General features: G+C 38.4%; 1 protein-coding gene across 5 annotated transcripts; it reads left to right on the top strand.

Annotated features, from left to right (window-relative positions):
- The first annotated feature begins 9,174 nt into the window (after positions 1 to 9,174).
- LOC105214414 (elastin) lies at positions 9,175 to 19,029 on the top strand. 5 transcript variants are annotated; one of them, XM_054228926.1, is made up of 12 exons: positions 9,175 to 9,332; positions 9,662 to 9,820; positions 13,326 to 13,417; positions 13,482 to 13,585; positions 13,648 to 13,728; positions 13,792 to 15,396; positions 15,739 to 16,533; positions 16,602 to 16,969; positions 17,044 to 17,240; positions 17,327 to 17,449; positions 17,512 to 17,624; positions 18,081 to 19,029. In XM_054228926.1, exons 2-12 carry the CDS (start codon positions 9,752 to 9,754, stop codon positions 18,707 to 18,709), a joined length of 4,176 nt encoding a protein of 1,391 aa, XP_054084901.1. In that variant the 5' UTR covers positions 9,175 to 9,332; positions 9,662 to 9,751; the 3' UTR covers positions 18,710 to 19,029. The 5 variants fall into 5 exon arrangements, with proteins under 5 accessions (XP_054084901.1, XP_011186108.1, XP_011186109.1 ...); XM_011187806.3 differs by having other exon boundaries at positions 13,804 to 16,533; XM_011187807.3 differs by having other exon boundaries at positions 13,792 to 16,515.
- The last annotated feature ends 1,424 nt before the right edge of the window (positions 19,030 to 20,453 follow it).

Below are 20,453 nucleotides of genomic sequence, written 5' to 3'. Positions count from 1 at the left end.
TCAGTCGCACATAATTGCATATTTAAATCGCTGTCATGGTGTACTCATTTAATTCAAGCCAAGCCAAGTAGATTTTAATTTTTTTCTATTTTAAATATTTTTTAAGTAGAAACAGCGCATTTGTATAGCCTTTCTCAAGTTTATTTTTTATATTTAATACATACTTACATTTATATATACTTTTATTTATGTACATACATACAAGCAAATATATATAAAAGCTAATTATGCCAAAGATTATGTTTAGTTTTGCATTAAACGCTCGTGAAATTGAAGGGCGTTTGCAAATTAAACACCAAAATAAAAAGGAAAACAAAAATAAGAAATGTAATCTTTTGATTGACTGAATACATTTTTGCCGCATGCATAATTTAGTTTAGGCAACTAATGTGGTGCGGATAGTTCAAGGTGAGTTCTCAATTTTAATGGGAGGTTAGAAAATGCATAAATAGTCAAAATGCTACCGAAATACCTACGAATAACGCGTTGTTCACACGTTGGCAAATGTTTTGTGAAGTGCCTCCTTCATCCGCATTGTATATTGTATTGGTTTTCAGGAAATTAGGCTGAGCATTTCGAAACAAAATAAACCGAATAAACATAATTTTTACTGGAAAACAAGAAATTTTAGTTTTCAAATACATAATAAGTTATGTGATAATATTCTGGATAAAGCTGAATATATCTGATGATCCAGTAATTACGCTATAACTTCCATTACTTTCAATTAACGTGTTTATCATAATTTTTTGTCTTGAAACCTTGTTGATAGTGTTCAGTTGCGATTGCAGTTTTTCGGCGTCGAACCTTCCTTGTGTTTATTGACGGGCGATAATGGTCCTAGTCAATGTTTGGTCCTCGGAGAGTACGCACGTCTAAAACACAGGAGATATGTCTTCCGTCTATCATAACATTATCATTTGAAGGCGCGTGTATCGATCAGGAGACAACCATAACCATATTTCGAGCCCCAGCGAAATCGATTAGACTCAAGCCCTTTTGCGATGTTTCGTGATTCCGACTGTTGAACCAATGACACCTTCTTTGCCCACCCTAGTGTTAAAACGCCAAGCACGATTTTGACATCGTGTCAGGAGTAGCGCTCATAGGTACGTTCTAGGAGCTCATAGAAAGAATCTTCATGGGCGCAAATCAGCGATATGCTGATTGATTTACGCTTTGACGCGGATTGTGGTTGGACGTTTATCCACCGGGGTGAATGCCAGGACTAGACGACGAAGTCTCTCTCCTACCACAAACCCAACACCAAATATGCGCTCCTTTACATGGCCGCTGTAGTAGATGTCACAAGAACCCATCTACTTCCGTCGTTGTCCCATCCACCACACTTCTTGCATGGCGGTGATCTCAGCCTCTAGTTGTATGAGGACATCAATCAGCTGGGCAGAGGCACTTTTCCAATAAAGGGGTGTTTCTCGTCCGAGACTCTGTACAGTCTTCCATTGGGGATGTTTTGGTATGTGATGGCTCCCAAACCCTACGCCCAACCGTAGAAGTGGGCTTCGCCTTCGCCTTGGGTTCGCCTTCAAACGGATGTCTTTTGGCTACCCAGAGGTTACTTGGTTAAAACCGGAAGTCATGAGCTACTTGAGCCACATGCAGAAGAATCGTTTCTGGCCATTCCCAATTGAATGACAGACAGAAACTTTCTTAACTTGCGTAACGTCTACATATGTATGACCCCATCCCCAACATTCTAGGCAGCTCTTAAATCACAAATCAATCTCAGGATTCCACAAATTTGAAAAGTGTTAGAACATATTGGACCGGAAGTACGATTTCACCGATTTAAACTGTAAATTTTCTTATCTGTTGGTTTGTGTTTACCTACAAAAATAACTAATTGACGAAACCTTAAACATTGCGTTTTACTTTATTTCGGAGACATTTTTCGTTAAAAAAAGGAAAATGCACAAATTGAAAACAAAGCTGCAAACCCTCTCAATATCCTTATCATTTAGCTAATTTTATTTGGACTATGGGATGTAATTGTAAATATTTATTAGGTTTGAATTTCATTATTTTTTGCGAAATACTTCTGAAATACGGACGGATACTTCCGGAAGCGATAGTATTTGTAGAACCATGATTATTTCATTTGATTCACTCTTCGCAACGATAACCTTAGGTTAAGAAATTTGCGAATTTTATTTTTAAAAGATGGCTTCATTTGTGTTGAACTTAAGCGTTCTTAGCATACCAGAATAATATTAGGTAACTATAAGTATGTTTGTACGAGACTCGCGCATAGCCCGTTCATTAATACTCTTGTCACTTTATTTTATTTATTAATTCATTTAGTTTTGCCAAATTGTTTTTTGTTTTTAATATGGTCTAGCATCGTTCCAATTCAGATTATTTACATATATTTATTATTCTTACTTAGAAGCAACAAAAAAACATTGAAAGCACTTTAACCCTCTTGAATTTAGAACAAAACTTGGCTTATCAGGAAGCTAACCTCCAATAGCTTCGTGTGTGTGCGTGCGTCTATATGTATGTATGAGTGATCAATTCAAGCGTTGCGTGTGTGTGATGTGCGCTATATTGGCGCCAATAAATAAATTGTTCTAAAAAATCAGTCAAGCAATATGATTCAAGGCTATCAAGACTTCAATTTGTAATCTTCACGTTTGGAACGTACACTATTCAGGCGCACGTAAGTAACTGTAAATTCACACACACACATGTGTATATGTAAATTACATGATGTATGATGCATAAAGTGATGATAGTTTTGCTTCAGCGCTGCGCATTCGTGTGTGTGGCAGTGTGCGTGCCAGTGAAATTGAATGTGCGTGTACGCCTTTACCGCATTTACATATGTAGATAGATAGATTGCTAGATAGATGCTAGATGTGTTGACGCTGACTGACGACTGAGCAATGTTGAAACCCAGATTGATTATATCAATTCCATCTTCTACTGAATGAATATTAATTAAAGTGTATGGCAGCGTATGCAAATCTATTTCAAACATCAAGAAAATAAATTAAATTTTTCTGAAAACAACAATAAATTGAAAAGTGTTTGGCAAATAGAATTGAGGTCGGCGCGATGACATAATCGAATATTTATAATGGAATATTATCAGCTCTAAGTAACTTCACGTGGTGTAGTGAGATTGCGGCAAAGCCGAAAACAGACAGTTTAAATTAATCTGTGAGCATGCTTACGCTAAACTAGAGGACTTCAAAACAAATAAATTGCTGGGTTGAATGAAATATTTAAATTTATTTAACACTATATAATTCAGTTAAACTTAAACTGGTAATTGCCATGTTCTACTAAAATCTTTCCTGTACCAAATTATTCGAAGACCCTGTCGGTTTTTCCAGCCGTCCCGCTGTGTTTTCACATTCGGTGAACATACGGACTTATAGATTAGAAGTTATTTCCACCTAAATCATTATAGCGATCATGATTTTCAATGTTCGCAAGCAAAAAGCTTCAACATTGAGGTGACCTCCATCTATTCCGTATAATTTTAGTCAGTACTGTATGAAATAGCTCTTGGCTAGGGTAGCTTTATTGTCAAAAAAGTTGTTACATCTATCTTTCCGATATTAAGACAGTCTTAATGAGACTACGAGACAATGAAAGGCACGTGGTGTAGATATCGTTCGTGAAAGCGATGGCAAGATTGCTCCGAATTGCGTAAGCTTTCACCCCGTCTGCCTCCTGGTTATTTTTTCCGATCGTAAACCCCATGGAAATTCTCGAAAACTACGAAGTAGGCTTCAAACAATGATACCAATTGTTACGAACAATAAAAACGAATTTTGAAAGACACCAATGTTGCTAAGTAAAAACACTGAGATCCAAAAAGTGGTATCACATAATTACACTACTCAACAAAACTGAAAATTTGCGACTGATGTGTTAAAAAATTTCCCGCTTTTCCTCATAAGGAACCAACAGAAATCTCCCCTCATTGTCATTGCCGGATACCATTTGCTTTGGTATCGTTGCTCCATTGTTAGAATGTTCTGGTGAAACCTTTCTCCTTGCTCCTCGCTAACTCCAACAATTTTCGGGAAAGAAGTTTAAATAAGCGTGGAGGAAGTGATTTTTAAGGGACAGGCGACAGCCCATTTTCCCATAATGCTCGACCAAATATTTTACAAGTTTTTGGTGGGTTTCTATTTTTCTGTTTTATAAAATCTCAGAAACAATTGTTTTAACGAGTCACCAAACATCAACACACCACACTAGCACACAACATTTATCCAAATGCACAACACCGATAAACAACATTCACCAGACTCACCACATCACTAGATTACCCATGATGACACCACCCCAAAAGGAAAGATGAAGTATCCCGCTGATTACCTTCTTCATTTTTAAGTCGATCCGAGATCACGCATCAGTCCATCTGTCTTCGATTTTCAGCAACCAAGCGTGAATTTTTTTCGCATTTGTTAACTTACCGTATTATACTTACCATTTTCGCCTGTAATCAAAAAAGCTAAAGAAATTAAAGAAAATAAAAGTGTTTCCACTTTAAAACATTAAATAAATTTAAAAAGTTCGGAGTTTAACATTTTTAAGTGCGAGTGACGGAAAGTTAAGGTGAGTCCGGCCCAAAACAATGCAAATTCAACATTACATAATGTTTAATAAGTAGGAACCGCTTAAACGATTATAGCCGAATCCACTAGAGTGCGCCATGCATCTCTACGTTTTGCAATTTGGCGCCATTTAGCAATTCCAAGTGCTGCCAGGTCACTTTCCACTTGGTCTTTCCAGCGGAGTTCAGGTCGGCCTCTTGACCTATCATCGTTCCATCGTCTGCGGTATTCGCGTTACCTATGTTTAAAGGACCATAAATCTTGCGTAAAACCTTTCTCTCGACTCATCAGATGTTGTCATCGTCCAAGCTTCAGCGCCATACATCAGGACGGGGACTTGTAGAGTTTGCCTACTCAGTTCAAACTAGCATCTGTTGGCAAGAGTAATTCTGCTTTGGATTTCGAGGCTGACATTGTTGGTGTTATTGATGCTGGTTCCCAAGTAGACGAAATTATCTACGACTCCAAAGTTATGTCAAAAGTGACGTGGAAGCCAAGACGCTAGTGAGCTGACTGTTTGTTTGATGACAGGCGATATTTCGTCTTGTCCTCATTCACCACCAGACCCATACGCTTCGCTTACTTTTCAGTCTGGAGAAAGCAGAACTAACGATGCGGTTGTTGCTTCCGATGATATCAATATTGGCGTAACCTTATCCTTAGCTTAGGAAAAAATTGTTTTAGTTATTTTAATACTACTCCTTTTTTATCTAATGCTTTTACAAAGTTTATAATCAATGCAAGCTGAATTTGCAATGGAAGCAACAAAACTTTTTTGGGATCAAGGAGAGGTTCTTCACGTTAGCCTGGCCTGGATTGAATCGAACTGTTTTACTTACTAAAACCACTCTGAAGCCGTAGTAACAATCCTATGACCTTTAGGTCACCACATATATTCCACTTGTAAGCATTACTGTTTATTGAATGTTTCTTTCATGACAACTGCTTAGAGGGCCTCTTGTTGCTATTATGAAGCAAAACTACCTTCAACTTATTTTTGAGGAATCTACGAATAACGGCACTCAAAATGACGGATCCTCATATCGTATTTTTTATATGCATATACTTATTCCCCACGACGACACCCATCTCAAGAACCCTCTTTACTATTGCATTCAAGAAGTTGCAACACACCCTCTTGTGCCCCAACAATGCCGCATAAATTGTAATTACAAGCAATAAAATAATTTCTTATTTGAATTATGGGGCATAGCAATGTCGCACATTCATTAAAGCAATTGAACATTTTTCATTTACAAGTCAAACAAACCGAAGTTTAAGCTGAGCTTAAAAATAATAAAAAGTTCTCGTTATACGAGCATTTGAACACATGACTGTGTGTATCACCAAGAGGCAAAGTATCAGCATAAACATCGGCATAACATGGTAATTATGTAAAATATATGCGCCAAGATACACATACTCACATACATACACATGGAAGTACTCGTATGTGCAATTCATATGACGGCAAGCAATTGTAAGTTTAATTGAAATTATGTAGGTTTTAGCTTTATGACAATACTCAAGAGTAAAGCGTGAAACAAATGAGAAAGTACTTACATGCCGCATATGCTTTTCAATTGAAATTATTGCACATACAGCAAGGCATAGCACTATACGTATGTACATAAGTATTTATATTTAAGTGCTCATCCTCCATTAGGCTTTCTAGCCGCAGCCGGCGTATTCTCATGACAAAATGTCCATATGTAATGCATGCATGTACTCGGGAGTGTGCACACAGAACCTCAACAGCAGCAATCGCACGGCGATCGATCGAACGCAAATGCTTTTAATGGAATCTGTATACATGTGTGTGTGTGTGTGTGTGTGGGAATGCATTTATGTGCAGAGAACATTGGTTCGGTGATCGAATATCGATGGATTGGTGAAGGCAAAACGCTGTTAAGCAGCCGGCAAATGACAAACGTCAAGTGGAAACATATACATTGTAAGTGCTCTGGAACCACAGAAGTCAAAGCATTTACTTGAGCTAGTTGCATGCTCTCGTACAATACATACATACATACATTTGTGGGTGTTTCAATGTGTCGATGCACGGTTTTACTTGGGTCAAAGCATTTCTTGCAATTATTGCAAGACACTCAGTTGAAAAAGTTCTCACATTTCACTATATTTTCAGCCGAAGTTCCCAAAGTGTCTTTGATGTTTGTAAATTTCAGATATTTCTAACTATAATCTATAACTAATATTCAAAAATGATAACCTTCTTAATCTTACCGAGCATACCAATGTCTCTAATATCCTAAAATCTAGGGGTTAGGCCAGTATATGATTTTCTAAATACCGTTTTTTAACTTAAAGTCCATTTCAGGGTTCTCAAACATCATTCAATTGATAAAATAGTGAACAAATGTTTTCTGCCCAATCCATTGTGGGGTCGAAGACTTTCGGTTCAGTCAGCTAAAGTGTGCGATCGAAGATGCTAATCGAAGACGTAGTAGCCGAAACCGATAACTGAAAACCTATAAAGTTTCATAACAGAACCAAATAAGTTATGAAAGTATATTTTGGTACAGAGGATCACACTAGGGAGGGACATATTTGAATGTATTTTTTTTAGTAGGTTTAACTTATGTGTCTCATAAACTATTTAAACTATATAAACCAAACTTTCTCCCTTACATACCCCATTATATACCAGGAAAATGGGTAAAATCAGATAATAACCACGCCTACCTCCCATACAAAGGTTATGTTGAAAATTACTAAAAGTTCGTTTACTCACTAATGAAACACTCCTTTTGGGTCAAAACCCATATCTCAAAAACTACTCGACCGATTTCAAAAAAATTTAGAACATCCTGATATTACCTGATGGGAAATGGGCGAAGTAGGTTCACAACCGAGCCAACTTGCCTATAATACAATTTTGAATTCAATCTGATTCCATCCTTAGGAATAAAAATTCACACTCATTTCAATAGGTGTGGCATCACTTATGGAAAGATTGTCGAAATCGGACTGTAAGGGTAATTTTCCACCGAAAATATTGTCTTGGATACAGTGTCCCTTGATGGTGAAATACTATATATGTGACCTGGTCTACGAAAAGGGCGCTAACGTGCGAAAACTAGTTTTCTGGGAAACAGCTGTTAAAAATAAACAACTCTCATCTTCCATCCGAATAAACTAAAAAGTGAAAATTTTGACACCTAAGCCCCCTTTCCGTAGACCAGGTCACATATAATGATTTTCTTTACTCTAGTGAGATTTATGCCGAATATGTGGGTCAATTTGTGTGTTTTCTTAATAAAATATGTGTCAAAAAATTGTGAGCGTATCAAATGTTCGGTTACACCCGAACTTTGCTCTTTTTTACTTGTTATATTTGTTAGGGTACAACAAAATGTAAGAGTAAGTAAATGTAAATTACTGTAAGAGCTGTTCATAATATCGTTCATCAAATCTACTAATTTATAATAATAATATAAAGATCGTTGCAAAATCCTTACGAATCATAAATATTTAAAGGATTAGGCTCAAGAGCTAACACTATTGAATGCTGAATATAAATGAGGCTTAAAGTGGAGGAAATATCTATCTGAATAATAGTATTAATAATGAGGAAAATGTAGCTAAACTCATCTTAGCCAAGTCCTTAGTTATAGTAAAGGTAATAAATTGTTATATATTTTTGAAAGGGATGTTTCTGCTGAATGTTTTGAATTATTTATTAGTCATCAAAATCATATAAAATTAGTTTCAGGCAAGGGATTCGGGGTTCCCAAAAATTTATTTAAAAATGTGACAAGGTAACCCGATTTTCGGTAACTTTTCAGTGAACAATTTTACTTTCACAGAATATGTGTTTATTGTTCTAAAATTATATGTTAACATACATATATATGTGTGTTTGTTGATGGGGCTGTTTATTGTCAAAGCAATTCCATACATATGTGTTTACACGCAAAATAGGTCAAAAGTCTATGACAATTTCTTTGGCTGTTCGAAGAAAACTCCCAGACCACTTGACGCAATGTGTTGAAGAACCAAAAGGCACAAGTGAATGGCATTTCAAATATGGCTCTGCCATGCAGGAAAAGACATTGAAAGGCGCAACATCTGTATTGCTGCTGTAGTATAGTTCTGTGTGTAGACGCTGGCGCCCCAAATGCTCACGCTGCTCACAAGGCAGCAAACCGGGGGATGAGCTGTGCTTCGCAACTGAAGTGGAGCAGCATTGAGTGAAATGAAGTAAAATGATCGATTCACGCGATCTGTAATGTTTATGGGTTTTGGAAAAATTGTCTATTAACAACACACACACACACACATGCTATATAGACCAAACCTTTGCGTGTGTGAAACTGTATATATGTTTGTTGGAGCATCAGATGTACTGTCTATGATTTAGCGATTCTCAGACAGTGCGTATACATATGTAGCTGATAGTCCTACATGAATACGCATACAAATGAACATAAAACAGCACACATACAGACATATAGAATATGAAATCGGAAGAATGTGTGTTGCGTGCGATGGCAATCGCATTGAATTTAATGTAAATTTATAAAACTCTTCATTATTGTATGTATTTTTTATTATTTGTTGTTATTACTCTTTCACATAGACAATGACACTTTGAAATGAACTCACTCGTCAGTTCCAATTGGAGCTCTCCAATTGTGGGACCAACGGTTTTCGTTGCTGTTATTCGCAATCCAGCGGTTGTCGTGATCGGAAGCCCTCAAATCGGAATTAATTCTTGTAAGGAAAGAGTAATAATTATCAAATTAAAAGTCAGCGCTTGTGTAACACTCAAAGGATATGAGTTTTTAGTGAAAATAACGGTGAAACATAAAAATATGCCTTCACCTTGTGATGAATAACCGAATATTTGTCTTAAAAAATAAAAATTAAATGAGAAAAAAATAAAAAATTGTCCAAAACATCGTGACTTATGTATATCCTTGAAAAGTGAAAATATGTGTTGCATTCGTTAATACGAAAAATTATTAAATTATATTTATTATGTCTGCATATTGAGTAAAAAATAAATTAATTTATGTATATAAATCAATATAAAATCATTTCAGCTCGAAAACGCGTTCATTTTTTAAACAGTAGTGGAGTGCAAAGCAAATACGAAAACATTTCATAGTTGTGTGCGTGCATAAAGGATAACCATGTTGCCCATTCGTTGGGCTTTCGTCGGCATCACGCTGTTGATTGCAGCTACAAATGGAGCAACCATAGTAAGTGTGATACAAAGAAGAAAAAATTAATTTTGCGAAGGATTACAAAAATTAACAGGCAAACAAACTGTAAAAAGTACTAATTCCTTCAAGTCTGTATTTAATACAAGTGATGAAGAATATAAATTTAATAAATAGGGGCAAATTTGTAAACAATATGTATGTATATATTAAAAATAAGAATATTTTTTATAAAAAAAGTTCTTATTTAAATTCTTAAATATCTTAAATTATATTATCACATTAAAATATTAATTAAAATGATTATAAAGCGTTCATCTCGGAAAGTCAAATAATATTTTTGAACCTCTGCAAATAATTAATTTAATTAAGCCATGCTGATGTCAAAAATGTGTGATACTGAAAGATCTAGAGAAGAACTTTTTTCATTCTGTTATACTACGTTATTTTTTGTGACGAATAATTGGTGAAATATATATTATACTATAAGTGGTGATAATCCAGGCAATTCCAATGATTATAAAAATCCTTTGGGATAGTTGGCTACGTCATCCTAATTTGTATCTGTGTCAGCTCTCCTGTAACGAAATTCTAAATTGTCGCATTGACATCGACGACATCTTTGTTTTTTGCGACCAATATTGGTCGTTCACTCAGCCAATTATGGGTATTATATTGTTGTTTTATGTCCGGAAAGAGACAGAAGAGACAGAAATGTGTTTGAAATGTTATTAATCCATCGAGGTGTCAACTGTGAGCTTACCAATTCCAATATCTAGCAACTCCTTCTACAATCGCAGTTTGATCTTGTTGCAAAAACACTTGTATGTATAAATAAGCGATTTTTTATGCGCCGTACTTCCCAAATTATCAACTTGCATATCTGGAAAATTTTCGCTATAGCGCTATTTTTGACGATTTTGCAAACTGGTGTTTCGTTGATTTGCATTTTAGGAGTAATTTCAATGCCGAATGTACAGTTTGTGTGCCTACTAAGAGGTTTCCAAGTTGCCCCTATTCCCGTTATGCTTTGATGGTGAAAATGAGTAAAATCGGTTCAGGAATTACTACGGTCCTCATATACAATATATGATGATTTTCGTTGTTCTATTCTTCTTTATGAATATATGGGTCAGTATTGAGTGTTATATCTTAATAAAATTACATCAATAAATTCCGAGAGTATAGTCGGTTGCACCCAAACTTAGCCTTTCCTTACTTGTTACAAATTGTTTTGGGCTATCGACACAACCTTATACAATTGAACAATGACAAAAATATTTTAACAAAGCAACAATGACTACCTTCAAAATATTATTATTTTTTGTTTTCTAGTTTTTTTAAATTTTGTTGTCAACTCATATAAAGTTCTGTTATTGCAATCTTCCGCGCAATTTTTCTATATTTACTTACTTTCTAAACCTTTCTTGGTCATGCTCGAATATTTCAAGAATAAAATTAGCCAGATTGGTGTGGCAGTTCTCGACTTTTTGCGAGACTAACGAACAGCAATTCGTTTATATATATATATATGTATAAGTATAGAATACAAATTGTTTGTATTGAAGTTTAGAAAAATGTGAATTTTAGACTTTTTCAAGCAATTTTTTTAAATTTTTCTCTCCGTAAGAACCATCCTCAATCTTCCTGGAATACACACAAAAAAGAAACAGTGAAATCGGTCCTGCCGTTTTCATGCTATGTCGTGACAACGGAAAAAGGGTTTCATTTTTATATACATAGATATAAAATATAGATGGAACTCCCAATTGCTCATTGCTTATCTGCCTTATTGGAAAATAACGTTGAAACAATGCCAATACTGCCAATTGTCCTACAAAGGATTCAGAGATAATCTCATGAGTTCAGAACATCTTTTAATCCAAAAATAAAAACGATCTTCAATATCTTAGTATGATTATTGTGAGCAAAGCATTTGATGTCTTCAAAGCTCTATCTTCAAGAAAGGGAATCCAAAATTTTAGTTTCTGGAAAATGAGTATTCATTTTCAATAAAGTTATTTAAGGCTTAGATTAATTATTTTCAGAGCTCAACAAAAAATATATTTCCGTTAATTTGTCGACTCTAAGATTTCGTAGCATAAAATATTGATTATGCAATCGAAATAGTATATTCTTGTATGTAAACACACACATATTTATGTTATAAAAGAAATATTACTTTTTTGTTGAGCATCACACGAATCATAGAGACTACTGACTACTGATAACAAAATATATTAAAGACATATTGAAATTATAGCCAAGGTCAGTGCACAGAATCTAAATTAATATTATGTACAAACATTGATTATATTCATACTTGCCCGAAAATACATATATATGCTGTTAAAACATATTATTTCGAAATATTAGTTCCGCCAAGTTTGTAGATAAGACACTTTTGAGTATGTAGCTAAATCTATAAAAATCTGACATAACCATTTTCGTTATGCTTATTATATTAGGTTGGCAAATATTCCTTCCGCTTTTTTGCTCTTTATTCAATGCTTCATAAAAAGTGTTACAGCGATCGGATTTAGTTCAAATATGCACCGTACCCTCTTAGAAGCCCCGTCCTTATTTGCGAAGAGCTCGGACAGCCACAAGCCTCTTCTGAGTTCGACTTTACACCACTAAAATCTCTCATCCGTGCTCCCGTAGTTCTGACGAGTCATCAACGAAGTGTGTGGTCTGGTGTTGTCCTGGTAGAACACTATACCCTTCCTGTTGGCCAATTCTGGACGCTTCTGGTCGAACGTATGTAGATAGATCGATGGTAGAATTAAGCGTCTGGCCATATGGGAGCAGCTCATGGTGGATGATTCCCTTCCAATCCCACCAAACGCACAGTAAAACTTTCTTGGCCGTCAATCCCGGCTTGGCCACTGTTTGGGACGATTCACCGGCCTACAAACACGACCGTTTTCGCTTGATATTTTCGTATGTGATCCATTTCGTCGCCAGTCACCATCCGAGTTCGTTCCGTTTCAGCAGCATATCGTAAGCGTCGGTCTAACTCGATGTTTTCCATGTTTGAGCGATATTCGTCGTCACAGGTCTTCCGCCGGCTGGCTTATCCATGGTGTCGTTTTCACCCGCTCTGAAACGTCGAAACCATTCCTCCGCAGTTCGAAGTGATAGAGTACCTTTATACTTGACATGTTGCATTATGAGCAAAATTTCAATAAGTTGCTTCATATTTTTAATCAGTCCATATAAGAAGGGATGAGTTTGGGAGAGCATAAGCTACATCAACCACAGACCACTCATTAAAAATATTATGAGAATCGATACCTTTAAGTAATGGTCATCTAAATTACAAAGATTTTTACCACGTGCATGTAAATACGACTGATAGATAGTTATATCAGATATTTCTAACGAGATCTACTCAGGTGATATGCTATTTTTATTGCCATGTATAGTCGAATTACAAATTATGATTAAGGAATCAAGTATTGTCTTATATTTCGTTCTATCTATTTAGCAGCGTTTGTATTGGCACACCCCTCTAAATACATTCCTACCGTTATTATTTCAGGCGTCATTAGATGGAAACGTGGCGGAATCGAATTATGAAGTTGACAATGATCAACTTGAATTAGATAGATCTAAGAGAAGCGGAAGAGGCTAGTAAGTTTAAAATCTGAAAAATCAATCAAATCACATCACTCATAATATGTTCTTCTTCTTTAAGTATGCGTGGACAGACCCAATCGCAGTATCTGAATTTTGGAAAACCAGAACAGGACGGAAAAGCTGAAGCAGAGGCTAATGAACACGGTTCTAGAACAACAGTTTGTATGACCTCTTGAAAATTAAGCTTCAGTTACATAAATTACTGAGTAAACGTATAATTTTAGCTGGAAGCCATGGTATGGGACAAGCGCAGAGTCAATTCTCAATGGGAGATTGTGGTGATTGTGCATCAAGCCCCACCTATGGTAAGTAAATAGCAATACTAGTAAATAAAACATTAATTCAATATGTACACATATTCTATATAGAATATCCCGCAGGTTCTCCCGATCCCCTCACTTATATTGGCGGTGGTGGTAGACCAGACGCATTAAGAAGGTATCCAGACAATGCGGGTACTGCTACCATTGGTGGTCCTGGAGCAGCTGGCACATTAAGGCCAGGTGGTGTTACGGCTCCTGGCGGATTACAGCCTAGTGGCCCTGGAGAACTCACTGCACGTCCTGGTGCTGGATTACAACCCGGCGCCGGTTATGGTGTTGGTACAGTTGGTCAACCCATTGCACCTGGAGGTGTAGGTGGTATCGGGCGACAACCGGGCCCTATTTATGGTGGAGGTGCTGGTGGGCAACCCATTGGACCTGGCGGTGGTGCTGGTACTGGGCGACTACCTGGTGGCGGGTATGGAACTGGTGTTAGTCCTGCCCCTTCAAGACCTAGTGCTAGGCCCGGAGCATCTTATGGACCTGGTATCGGCCAACCAATCGGAACGGGTGGTGTAGGAACTGGTGGAGGACCTCAACTTGGCGGTGTGAGACCAGGTGAATTACAACCACAACCTGGAGCAATTTATGGACAACCAGGCGGTGTACAGCCAGGTGGCGCCTTAAGACCTGGCAGTGGATATGGTATTGGCCAAATCGGTGGAGTTGGAGGAGGTCTCAGACCTGGTGACAGTAGTGTTGTACAAGGTGGTCTTGGTCGTCAGCAAATTGGTGCTGAAGGTGCAGGGTCACTATCGGGTGGTGGTTTAAGACCAGGTTCATCTGTACAACCAGGCGGTGCGTATACTCCTGGTGCAAGTCAACCCGGTGCTGGAGCTGGCGGATTAGCAGTTGATCAAAGACCAGGAGCACTCATAAAACCCGGTCAGCCCAGTGGATTATATGGTCCACAACCTGGTCGTCAACCCGCTGGAGGTGTAGCCAGTGGTGGTGCAGCCCCTAGTGGTATTTATGGTGCCAGGCCTAGTGGTGGTATCCAACAAGGTGTAGATTTAGGCTCAGGTCAAACTTATCAGCCTGGTTTTGGTCCTGATGCGGGGTCAAGACCACACGGTGGTGTTAGGCCTGGGTTAGGATACGATGGTGTGTATGGCACTGGTTATGCACCAGGAGCAGGAGGTATTGGTACGACACGAGGTGTTCAAAATGGCGGCAGACCTCAACCAAGCGATGTGCAAGCTCCAGGAGTTGGAGGTGGTGTTATACCTGGCTCTCACATCTACGGAGTTGGTACGGGAGGCCAGCCAATTGGACCAGATGTAGGAACACACCCCACTGGAACTTATTGGCAATCTGGAGGTGGAGTATCTGGCGCTCCCTCCGGTCCTAGTGGTGGCATTCCTTCAGGAGCTTTGTACAGACCGGGAGATGTCGTTAGCGGTCAACCCGGTGCAGGTTATCAACCCGGTACAGGTTATAAACCTGGTGCAGGTTATCAACCAGGGGCAGGTTATCAACCAGGAGCAGGTGTGCAACCGGGAAGAGGTTATCAACCAGGAGCAGGTTTGCACCCAGGAACAGGTTATCAGCAAGGTGAAGGTTTGCACCCAGGAGCTGGAGTACAATCGGGAACAGGCGTACAACCAGGTGTAGGTTATCAGCCCGGAGCAGGCTATCAACCAGGAGCTGGTTTACAGCCAGGAGCAGGTTTACAACCAGGAACAGGTTATCAGCCAGGAGCAGGTTATCAACCAGAAGCAGGTGCACAACCCGGGGCAGGTTTGCTCCCAGGAGCTGGTGTGCATCCTGGAGCAGGCGTACAACCCGGAGCAGGTTTACAACCAGGAACACGTTTTCAATCAGGAGCAGGTTTACAACCAGGAGCAGGTTTGCAACCCGGAGCTGGAGTGCAACCAGGTGTAAGTTATCAGCCAGGAGCAGGTTATCAACCAGAAGCAGGTGCACAACCCGGGGCAGGTTTGCTCCCAGGAGCTGGTGTGCATCCTGGAGCAGGTGTACAACCCGGAGCAGGTTTACAACCAGGAACAGGTTATCAACCAGGAGCAGGTTTACAGCCCGGTGCAGGTTTACAACCCGGTGCTGGTGTGCAACCAGGAGCAGGTGTTCAACCAGGTGTAGGTTATCAACCAGGAGCAGGTTATCAACCAGGAGCAGGTTTACAACCAGGAGCAGGTTTGCAACCCGGAGCTGGTGTGCAACCAGGTGTAAGTTATCAGCCAGGAGCAGGTTATCAACCAGGAGCAGGCTTACAACCCGGAGCTGGTGTGCAACCCGGAGCAGGTGTTCAACCAGGTGTAGGTTATCAACCAGGAGCAGGTTATCAACCAGGAGCAGGTTTACAGCCCGGTGCAGGTATACAACCCGGTGCTGGTGTGCATCCAGGAGCAGGTGTGCAACCAGGTGTAGGTTATCAACCAGGTGCAGGTGTGCAACCAGGAGCAGGTTTACAGCCCAGTGCAGGCTTGCAACCAGGAGCAGGTGTGCAACCAGGAACGGGATATCGACCAGGAACAGGTTTACAACCGGGAGCAGGATACCAACCAGGATCAGGTTATCAACCGATTGGAGTACAACAAGAAGTAGGTTATCAACCTGGTGCGGGATACCAACCAAGTGGTGATGGTTTTGGTGTACAACAAGGTGATGTTTATGGATCTGGCGCTTTACCCGGCAGCGGAGCTTTTGGGCCCATTGGAGGTGCAGAAACTGGAGTCACTGGTGTCGGTGGAGTTGGTGGTGTGTCAGCAGAACCAGGTGCTTTAGTATATCCTGGCGCAGGGGGATTGGGTGAGTATAAAGAGGAAGGTAAATATTTAATTAAGAGCGAGTGAATTAAACTATAAAAATTATAATCTGAAAACTATTTATTTAAGGACCTAGCAACTTAATAACAGCAAGTGGTGCAGGAGGTGCAGATGATGCATTCTCACAAGCTGAGTCCTCCATTACCGAAGGCCAAGCAGCTGCCAGTGCACAAGGCAAAAAGAATGGCGGTACTGCCAAAACTCAGGTATCAGGAACATATAGTTCCACTGGAACATTCAGCGCCAGTGCTTCAACTTCGGATAGCGACCGTTCAGCTAACGCCCAAGTGAGCGGAAATAGTGATGGAGCAATGAGTCAGTCTCAAGGACAAGGCGGTGCAGCACAATCGCAAGCCCAAGTTCAAGTCAATTCTAAAGATGGAGGCACTAAAGCTTCCTCACAGAGCGGTGGTATAATCCATCAAAGTCAGAGCGAGGTAATCCAACAAATGAACTTTATTGTCACTGTCAATTTTTACATATATTCTTCACTCTTCTTATAAATATCAAGGTACAAGCTAACGACAAAGGAGGTTTGGCCGATTCACAGTCCAGTGGACCTGGACAAACGTCATCCCAGGCTCAAATTGGCTTCCGACCCAATCAAGATGGTAGCGCTTTACCACCAACAACCGGTGGTGGTCAAGCGTCTGCTCAATCTGGCAGCCATTCAGGACAGAGTCAATCGCAGATTCAGGGCACATCTAAGTAAGTCAACCATAAATATTTAAATACATCTAAAAACAAACTCTAAATCCATATAAAATAAATGTACTTCAAATAACTTATTTCAGATTCGGTGTTTCATATCACGGTGCAGCCCAATCTGCATCCGGTACTAAAGAACAAGTGGCCAGCTACCGTGAACAAAATCGCGAACTATTTCACAGTATAAGCCAATTCGGAAATACCGATGCGTAAGTTAATGCCCCTTTCAAGACACACATAACCTAACCAAAGTAAAAACAACTATTTCTAGTGTAACTGATCGTGTAGACACCGTATATAGTGGACCTAGTGGAACAGCATTGACAGCTGAGGGCAACGCTTTACCAGATCTTGAGTTGAAGTCTTCGAAGAGTGTTAAAGAAAGTAGGTTATACACAAATTTCGACTTCATATTTTCATTCCGGAACATACTTACACTGCGTGTGTTCGCATACCCGTTTTTGAGAAAATTCAGTTCCATTTTGAGGAGTGTTCACGCCAGAAAATACCCTGAGTTTCGTTAACCCCTCCAGCACTCTTGTTTATTAAACAGAAAGATTGCTAATCATTGTAGTCAACTAAGCGCCGATTAAGGTGTTAAATTATAAACCCGCTTTACTTATAGTTAGGAACAGTTATAATCTGTTAGTTTCTGTTAAAAAATATTCACCAGATCTGTGTAACATCTTTATAGGAATTCTTTTAAGGATAAGAAACATATTTTATAGACAAAAGTGAAATCGGACATTACTCTTATGAAAACTTTTTTTATTTACAAAAACATTGACGAATACCAACTCACATTATTTACTACCCCATATTCAAACCAATTTCTTACAGTCGTGAACGCCAACAAGGTTACGGACGAAGATTCTACTTTAAACGAAGATGAAGAAGAGGAACCATACGATGAATACGATGATGAAGATGAATACTACAATGAGAATTCCTCGAAACTGGAGAGTCACACCGATAGCAAACCCGAAACACAATCACCATATCGAACCTATAAACAAAATTCACCAACACAGAGTCAACAGGCTGCCGTACCCAATTCACCAGATAAATATCTATTGGTACAAAATCAAGATGGACGTGTACAGAAATATCCCTTCCGATCGACCACAGAAATGGTGCCACGCGGCTTCCGCGGCACCGTTAATGTAGAGAAAAAATTCCACACCAAGGCAGTGAAGTCGCAACCCACCGACAATGATTTGGATAGCGCTGAGGAGCAGACCGCAACTAAACATCGCACACCGGATAGTTATGTAACCGTGACCAAATCGATTACTGGCAGTATGGACAATTCTAAGAATCCACCACAGGAAAATAAAAACTTCCAATCGACTTACTACACCAAGTCGTCTACTTGTGGCTACTTCACATTTTCCTGCAACATCGTGTACGGTGCAAATGGTCGCAGTAAAATCTGCCGGCCGAAGGCACCAACCAATGGAAAATGTTAGATTTTTACAAAAAATCGACCTTTTTTTCATATCAGTAATAACTTAGTTGTTAAAATAAGCCGTAGCTTAACTCGAATGTATTCTTAAAAGCCTAACAAATTGTAATATTTAAACTTACTTAAGAGAGTTAATTGTTTTCCACACAAAGCATGAAATGGCAACTTGCGCATATGCCTCAAGCCACCCACATCGTAACTAATAGGATATTTTTCAAACTTACTAATTATAATGCACTGCCACAGAAAGACCCGATAAAGAGGAATGCTCAAATGCTTATTGCTATTTTTTAATAAATGTAATTGTTATTTTTTAACACACAACTGTTGTTTTTATATTGAACCCGAGGTGCTAAATCAGTTCAAAGAGTTTGTCGTGCAGTCGACCGACTTGGCTAACTAGCTGAACTCGCTAAAAAATGGGATCCGGACCCATCGTTGACATGAAAGCATCTATCTTATCATTCGCATAGAAAGTATAAACGTAAATTTCATTCAACGGGCCGCTTCATGTTTCATTCATTTTCACAAATCGCCACAGATATGATCAACTCTTCGTTGGGTAATTTTACCATATAGCTTATCGGAAATTAACTTATACTATACTTATTCTTATAAATACTTAAATATGCATAAATATGAGTACCATTGAAGAGTAGGCCAGAAAAAGTCATTTATAAGCAGATTTTTAGAATCAAGTAATTTAAGACACTGTCCTCAACTATAATACTCTCAAAGTTTCATGACATCTCATCTAATCGTTTTTAAGTTATTGATTTCAAATAACACCACCTCGATCATTTTTGTCTAAAATGAAATAAAGCGAACTTTGTGTTTTCATAAAACGTTATATCCTGACCATGTCTGATTTTCAGTGGTGATTTTCAAAATACGATTGGCTTTCCATCTTTTCGAAAGAACCAAAATCGATATTCGAATTAGCTGTGCCACTATTTATTCATGGAGCAAAGTTAAAAAGGCAGTTTTTTTTTGGAATTTTATTAACATAATTCCTTCGAAATATTGATTAAAAATTAGATATTTCCATGAACTAATCTGAATTATCTATTTTGAAAACTTTCAGAATTCATCAACCAGTAGATCTAAATTTTTTTTCGCTTTTAATCAATAATCAAGGTTTCAATTGTCTGAAATACTAAAATAAGTATACATTTTTTTCTGTGCTCAACGAATAATAATCGGCGCCTAAATACATATACTGAAAAAATTAACAAAAATAAGTAAGGAAGGGCTAAGTTCGGATGTAATCGAACATTTTATACTCTCGCAATTTATTTATTTTATTTTATTAATAACACACAATTTGACCCACATATTCGTCACATTCAAATATGATATAAAGTTCCTCAATATTAGGTACATGGGAGCTAGGTGAAGTTATTGCCTGATCTCACCCATTTTTGTCTCGGGGACATATTACACTGTCCAACAAATGAAGACTTTTTGAATGGAACAGAATAGCGACCCCATAATTCTGAAAGGGTATGTTGAGTAGATCATTTTTGTAGAACAAACTTATGGTCCAGCACGTCTGAGTTTTTTTTTACAGTGGGTCAAAGTTTTCATTTTTTGGTCGAAGGGAGCATTATACTATATGAAAAAAATGTAGTAAGTTAATGTCTTAGAGAATTCTTATGGGCGAAGTTGTATTGTGGAATTGTATGAGTGGAATTGTTGTGGAAGATCTTAACCCTCTGGTTTCTTTATGGGTCAATTTGACCCTTTTT

Source organism: Zeugodacus cucurbitae, chromosome 4 (assembly GCF_028554725.1).
Source record: "Zeugodacus cucurbitae isolate PBARC_wt_2022May chromosome 4, idZeuCucr1.2, whole genome shotgun sequence".
NCBI classification, from domain to species: Eukaryota; Metazoa; Arthropoda; class Insecta; order Diptera; family Tephritidae; genus Zeugodacus; species Zeugodacus cucurbitae.
This window is presented reverse-complemented; position numbering and strand designations above follow the sequence as displayed.